At 38.3% G+C, this 7,322-nt stretch overlaps 1 protein-coding gene across 1 annotated transcript; it reads right to left on the reverse strand.

Annotated features, from left to right (window-relative positions):
• Positions 1 to 836: 836 nt before the first annotated feature.
• On the reverse strand, positions 837 to 1,307 carry LOC130465503 (uncharacterized). Its single transcript, XM_056834286.1, has one exon. The coding sequence runs from the start codon at positions 1,305 to 1,307 to the stop codon at positions 837 to 839; it is 471 nt and encodes a 156-aa protein (XP_056690264.1).
• Positions 1,308 to 7,322: the final 6,015 nt, after the last annotated feature.

The following is a 7,322-nucleotide window of genomic DNA, read 5'->3' on the forward strand; positions in this document are numbered from 1 at the left end:
ATATTTCAGATTCCGGCAATATTTCCATTTCCGATAATATTTTCCGATACGTACCATGTTTCCGTTTCCGGCAACATATATGACTTGGACAATATTTATTTTTCCGATAAGATCCATATTTCCGTTTCCGGCAATATCATCGTTTTCGGAGTATTCATTATTTGCCTTTGACGATCTCAGCTCCCACTGAAACCAAGATCCGTTGATTCCGAATATCCATATATGGAGTATTTAATTCAATTAAAAACTTGATCCGTTTACGTACTATTTGTGTGACCCTACGGGTTCAGTCAAGAGTAAGCTTGGATTAATATCATTAATCCACTTTAACTGAAGCGGCCTCTAGCTAGGCATACAGTTCACTTGATCTTACTGAATTATTAACTTGTATAATTAATACTGAACCACATTTATTAGACTTACCATTAAATGCATACTTGGACCAAGGGCATTATTTCATTCATGTTGTATAAAACCCCTCCTTCTAGAACGAAGTTGGCTGATTGTAGGCGTAAAGCCCTTTGACTTTTGCTTAAAAAGTGCGGTGGATATTCGGAATTTTGTAGATACCTTTGAATTTCTGTAAACCAAGGATCATCTTCATTAGGCTCAACGTCGTCAATAGCATGGACATATGCTGCTTCTTGGCGTGTTACATTTGTAAGTGGCATTTCAGCCATGCCATTTGGAATGTTGATCATTGATGTTAGTTTCACCAGTGCGTCGTCGAATGGATTCTCCTCTCTGGGGAGGTATGTGTAACGAAGCTCTTCCACTTGCTCAGACAGCTTCTCGATATAGGACTGGTACAGGGCTAAGCTTTCCCTCTTGACTTTCTATTTGCCAGATATTTGATTGATGATCAGGGAGGAGTCCCCGTATACTCGAACTTTCCGGGCGACCAATGCTATGGCGGCTTCCAGGCCCATAATGCGTGCTTCATATTCGGCCGCGTTGTTTGTATCATTGAATTGTAACGTTGCTGATATGGGAGTGTGAGTGCCGTCAGGAGCTACTAGGATTATCCTGACACCACATCCGCATTGATTAGAGGCACCGTCAAAGTGCAACGACCAACTGTCGTTGTTTGTCATTAGAATTTTCTCATCGGGTAGGTCGCAATTCTCCTCTTCTGCCTCGGTAGGACAGTCGGATTTCCCCGCTGAACCCTTGATAGATTTTTGAGGAATGTATTTCAGATCAAATTCTGATAACATAACCAACCATCTGGACAACCGTCCATTGAGAGCCAGTTTTTCGAAAAGGTACTTGAGAGGATCTGCTTTACAAACCACGTGATGAATCATATTTATATAGGGTATTTTAGGCTCATTTAGGTTGCATTTCTAGGCATTTCTCTCATATTAGTTGCATTTAGAGTCATAAGTCATCGTTATCGTACTCTATTACGCTCCGATTGTGTTTTCTTTGATATTTCAGGTGATTTTACAATCATTTGGATGTTTCTGGAGATTTAGAGGTGGGTCAAATGACTATCGGATGGTTTGTATTGAAAACGTCGTGTTTGATTGGAAAATGAAGTTTTCGGAAATGATTTGCGGAAGTTCCGGTTCACTTAGCTTGATTTATTCGGCCATCGAGGCAATTCGTAATTTTGGATGACACGGGGCTAGTTTCCGATGCTCGTTATAAAATCTCGGTAATGTGGGAAGCATCGTCACAACATCGTACCTGAATCGTGCAATGTGCCCACAGGGAAGCGATGTGTTGCGCCCACAGCGCACACTTTCTTCTTCGATGCACCCACAACAAGTTCGTTGCGCCCACATCCCACTCACGCCTTGCATAATCAACTGCTGGCCTGCTCACAGCGCAAGGCTGCGCCCACAGCGCGCCCAAGCCGAAGAAGTACCATATTGCATACGTCTCTCTCGCCGTCGGTTTTTCATCGCCACGTCATCACGCCATCGACCAATCATTGACGACTTCTATTTTTATTTTCTCATTTATTTATTTATTATTGTTTCAGAAAATAGGAATCCTATAAATATTGAAGGGAATTATTTTCCTAGGGTTCTCTTTTATGTTATTTTGTTCCTTAGAATTCTTTTAACGCTTATTACTTTTCTCTCTTCCATTGTTGAACGCTATTTTTCTGATTTCTTTCATTCTCAATCTAAGGTAATTTCATAATTTCTCTTGCTTTAATTCAAATTTATTATTTTCGTTCCTTAGATTAATTTGTTTTTTGATTATGAATTTTATTCTTATTATTTGTTTCATTATTGTTAAATTAATTATGAGCGAGTAGTCATTTTCTAGGGCTAAGTAAGGGAAGTCATGTTTATACCATAATCTTTTTGCATTAAAGTTTGTTAATTTATAGATTATGATTGAGTAATTCCAATTGATTTGTTCTTAATCGTTGATTCATGTTATCGGCCAATTTCGCGGATTAATTATTTAGCTAATAGGAATTAGAATTGAAAGATCGTATTTTTAGAGGCTTAGTACAATTGGCAATTCTGATTATGTCAGCGATCGTACTGCATATGTTGAATTGAAAGTGTTAAGACCCGACCGTAGGATTAGCATGTACTTTAATTACTCAGCTTTGTTTATTCATTGTAGAATTGAATTGTGTTATTGGATTGGTATAAGCATGGTGAACCGAACAGACGCCTTAGACCTTTAATTCATTGATAAATTATGCATTTTTATGATTGCTTTAGCTTTACTAGTTAATACTAAAAATCAACTTTTGTTATTGAAATAGTTCGTATAATTGGGAAAAAACTAATAGAACTTGTCTCCCAGTGGGATCGACCCGTATTTTCTAAGTATCTGCTAACAACAAACACCGTGCACTTGCGGTATCACGTTTTAATCTATCAAGTTTTTGGCGCCGTTGCTGGGGAGACGACTAGATTCTATTAGTTTTAGTTTGATTATTTGAACTGTTTCCTTGGAACTTTTGGTTCCAATTTAGGCAAATTTCACTGCGTTTTCTTATCTATTGTTTATGCCCAGGTTTGCTAGAATGGGTACCTTGGTTCCTCCCGATCCCGATCTTGGTAAGACTCTTCGACAACTAAAAAATAAACAACAGAAGAAGAAGCAGTCAGGGTCCAAGACTCACAGACTCCACCGAGTCACACGATGTCTAAATCCCTGAAATCATATGGGGTGCCTTCCTCGAGCATTGTTCCGACTGGGCTTACGATGCCAACCATCGAAGCAGTCAACTTTGAGATCAAGCCAGCTCTACTCTTAGGAAGACCATTCCTTCATACTGCGGGGGCATTTATTGATGTTAAGAAAGGGAAGCTAACCTTGACTGTAGGGGATGACAAGGTGGCCTTTAACATGTCTCATGTGATGAAAAGTCCAATGCAAAAAGTGTCTTGTTCTTTGAATACCTCTATTGCTAAGTTTCCTCATTCCAGTTCTAGAAATCTTTCAAATAATGCACTTGGCTTGAAAGGGTTTGCAGGTGATGATGATCCTGGAAATGCAGTTGATGCTAGTCCAAAATTTGGAACAAGAGGTTCGGTACTCGATGGCACCGGGTTTGGTGCCTCTGATCGGTGAAGTTGTAAGTTTTCTCTTCCCCTCACTTTGGTTTTACTGTATCATTCTAGCTTGGGGGAGGGATATTTTATCCTTTATTGCTTTCTTAGTGTAACTTTATCGCTTTTGTAGGTGTTATATGTTAGGTTATGATACATATGAATAAACATAAATCATGCGGAAAAACCATAAAGCCAGGAAACATATTCTTAACACATAATCATTTAGCATAGTTTAGATCCATACACTTTGTAGCGTGCCCTCCCTAGCTGCGCCCGAACCGAACAAGAACAAGTCTTTAGGACTCCAAGTGTCGTCCCTCCGTAGATAGTCCACAGCACGTCCGGATCCGCCTTAAGATTGACCAACTAGAATCGCCCTTAAGGTACTATGTATTTTCGGCTATTTTGGGCAAAGTACGTGACTGAATTTTCACTCAAAAATTCTCACTTTTGAATACTTCAATTGTCTCTATAAAATAATGACCCTAGGCACTTATTTATAGAGGTATGGAAAAGGAATTATAATCCTATTAGGATATTAATTAGTTTAATTAGAATCCTGCTAGGACTCTATTAAATAATCATCATCTAATAGGTTTAGGATTTAATCATATTTCGAATCCCGATTGCTTTAGGATTCCCACACGAGCATTGCACCAGCACCGTACACCCGCGCAGGCCTTGCGGCCCACGCTGAGCGCACAACGCCTCGGCCCACTCGCTGTTGTGTTCCCGCGCCCGCCCAAGGCCTTGGCTAGGCCTGGCCTTGCGCTGGGCCTGGTCGAGGCTTGGCGTGCGTTGGTGATGCGTGTGGCTCGCTGGGCGATGGCCTGGCTTCGTGCTGGGCCTTCGTCTAGCGAGGCTCGTCCGATGCTAATTCGTACGTTACGCTTCCGATTAAATTCCCGATTCCGGAATTCATTTCCGATACGAACAATATTTAATATTTCCGATTCCGGAATTAATTTCCGTTTCGAACAAGTATTTAATATTTCCGTTTCCGGAATTATTTTCCGATTCCGATAATATTTCCGATTCTGACAATATTTCCGTTTCCGGAAATATTTCCGATTCCGGCAATATTTCCATTTCCGATAATATTTTCCGCTACGTACCATGTTTCCGTTTCCGGCAACAGCTACGACTTGGATAATATTTATATTTCCGATACGATCCATATTTCCGTTTCCGGCAATATCATCGTTTCCGGAGTATTCATTTCTTGCTTGTGACGATCTCAGCTCCCACTGAAACCAAGATCCGTCGATTCCGAATATCCATAGATGGAGTATTTAATGCCATTAAATACTTGATCCGTTTACGTACTATTTTTGTGACCCTACGGGTTCAGTCAAGAGTAAGCTGTGGATTGATATCATTAATTCCACTTGAACTGAAGCGGCCTCTAGCTAGGCATTCAGCTCACTTGATCTCACTGAATTATTAACTTGTCAATTAATACTGAACCGCATTTATTAGACTTAACATTAAATGCATACTTGGACCAAGGGCATTATTTCCTTCAGTCTCCCACTTGTCCTTAGGGACAAGTGTGCATTTCCTAATTCCTTTGTCGCTCGATGCTCGCTCTTGAACATAAGGTAAGTGTTGTCATCCTTATTATGTCCAGAGGTGTTTCTCGGTTTTAGAGTTCAATGATCAAATAAACAGATAATCATAGCCTATGATTCATCTGAGCACGGCCATGCATTTTACAGTTTCTAGCTCTCCGAGTGGCCTTGTACAACTTTTAGCATCTCATCCCGATTTATGGGAGGACAATCCCAATCTTGTGATCTTGAGATTAGACTTTGTTTGATAGGTGATTACCTGAGCGTTGCCTTTATAGCCTCCTTTTACGGTGCGACGGTTGACAAGGTCAAAGTAAGCAGTTCTCAAACAAGTAATCCCAAATCACTCAGGTATTGAGGATTAGTGTCTAATAACTTTAATGAAATTTACTTATGACAAATTTTCATCTCTTACAGTAAAGTTTCATAGGTATGTCCGATACTAGTCTTCCCAAAGTAAGTATCTATGAAAATGATTATGACATTGCCATGTCCACATAGTTCAAGAAACAAAACTACTAGTCATCTTGCATTCTAGTCGTCTAACGTTTTCTATGCGTCCATCTTTATAGAAAACTCCGACCAGGGACCATTTTCAACTTTTGACATTCAAGTTCACTTGATAGACATTTCTTAGTCACAGGACTGGTCATGACAGTCTATCTTGAATATTTCGTCAAATTGAAGGGACTCATCATTTAATACTAAACCAAGATTAAATGGAATATGAAAATTTATTTCATATATGATAAATGTTCAACCCAAATGTTTTACAACCATGGGCCTCAAACCCATCTTTAAAACAGTTCATGGAATTCAAAGCTATGCTTTATTTCTAGTGCTACAATGTGAGTGTTGCTTCTCACTTGTTGTATAGGTTTAGTTATCATGCTTTGCCATTCTTAATATCCTTTTCGTCGAATGTTCTTCGAGATAGGATGATAAGATCTTTTGAGTTTGTTTATTATGTGATCTAGTCTTTCCAGCTACAAGAGTGGTTCTACGCATTTTTCGATGAAGAACCATCAAGTCCGCAGACATGTGATCTACCCAAGTTCAATGAAGAACTCTTTAACATAAACAACCCTGTTTTATTGCTTCTTAGGAAATAAGTACTTTTACTTCAACTGTATAGGTTGCTAGTGATACTTTGTTTGGATTTACTTATCCAAGCAGTTCACGGATATGTAGAAGACTTTCCATCTGTATCTCAGAACATAGAAATTAATATTTTAATTTCCCACGCAACAACTCATGGTCTCCAATCCATGTTGTCATTTCAAACCACGATGCGTATAGCTCGTCCTTGCCAATGGTTAACTCCAAAGGGATATTGCTTGATCCTTTGCTAGTGTTTATGCGTGTAGCATCAACTATTTAGCATATCTTTATTTTCTTGAATCAAGAACTATTCCTATGTACCTTTTCAAGTACCATAAGTTTTTCTTAATCTCAATCTAGTTGATCTTCACTTAGATCAGTAGAGATTGGTATATGTTCGTCATGCCTGAAGTCATACGATACGTTTTTGGCGATTCTCGTATTATATCATACATGATAAATTCTTTTGCAGAATAATTCCCAATTGAATTCTATTCATGTAACTTTAGCTCTTCTAGTTTCAGTAGATACTAAATCCAGCTAAATTCTTTGACATATAATATAGGTTAAGAATCTTACTTAGATCCTTTGATGTTTAACTTAGTAAATGCTTATACATAGTTCAAACATTCTTTACTTAGATTTATTCATATGGGTCGAATATCTCCAATGGAGTATTTCGTGTTTGATTTAGTAAATGCCATTACTTAATCCAAAACAATATTCTAAGATCTTTGTAGATAGATCTTAATACCCAGTATGTACTAAGTTTCGCCATGGTCCATCATTGATGAATAATTTCAAATCTAAGTCATTAGCATTTGAATGTTATTTCACAATAGAGAGATATGTGTGTGATACACATAGGACCAATTAAGTTTTATGTACTCCCACTAAACTTCTTATACATCATAAGAATCATGTACATTTCATGAAACTAAAATACTTATTAGCTTCACTAAAATACAATTTAAATTCCCAATTGCTCGCTTAAATCTGTACTTAGATTTTATTAGCTAGCTTTCTTTTCAAGTATTATTTGGATCCACAAATCCTATGACCTGCCATGTACATATTTACTTCCAACATTTGATTGAGGAAGATGTTTTCTCATCCA

This window comes from Spinacia oleracea, chromosome 1 (assembly GCF_020520425.1).
Source record: "Spinacia oleracea cultivar Varoflay chromosome 1, BTI_SOV_V1, whole genome shotgun sequence".
Lineage (NCBI taxonomy): Eukaryota > Viridiplantae > Streptophyta > Magnoliopsida > Caryophyllales > Amaranthaceae > Spinacia > Spinacia oleracea.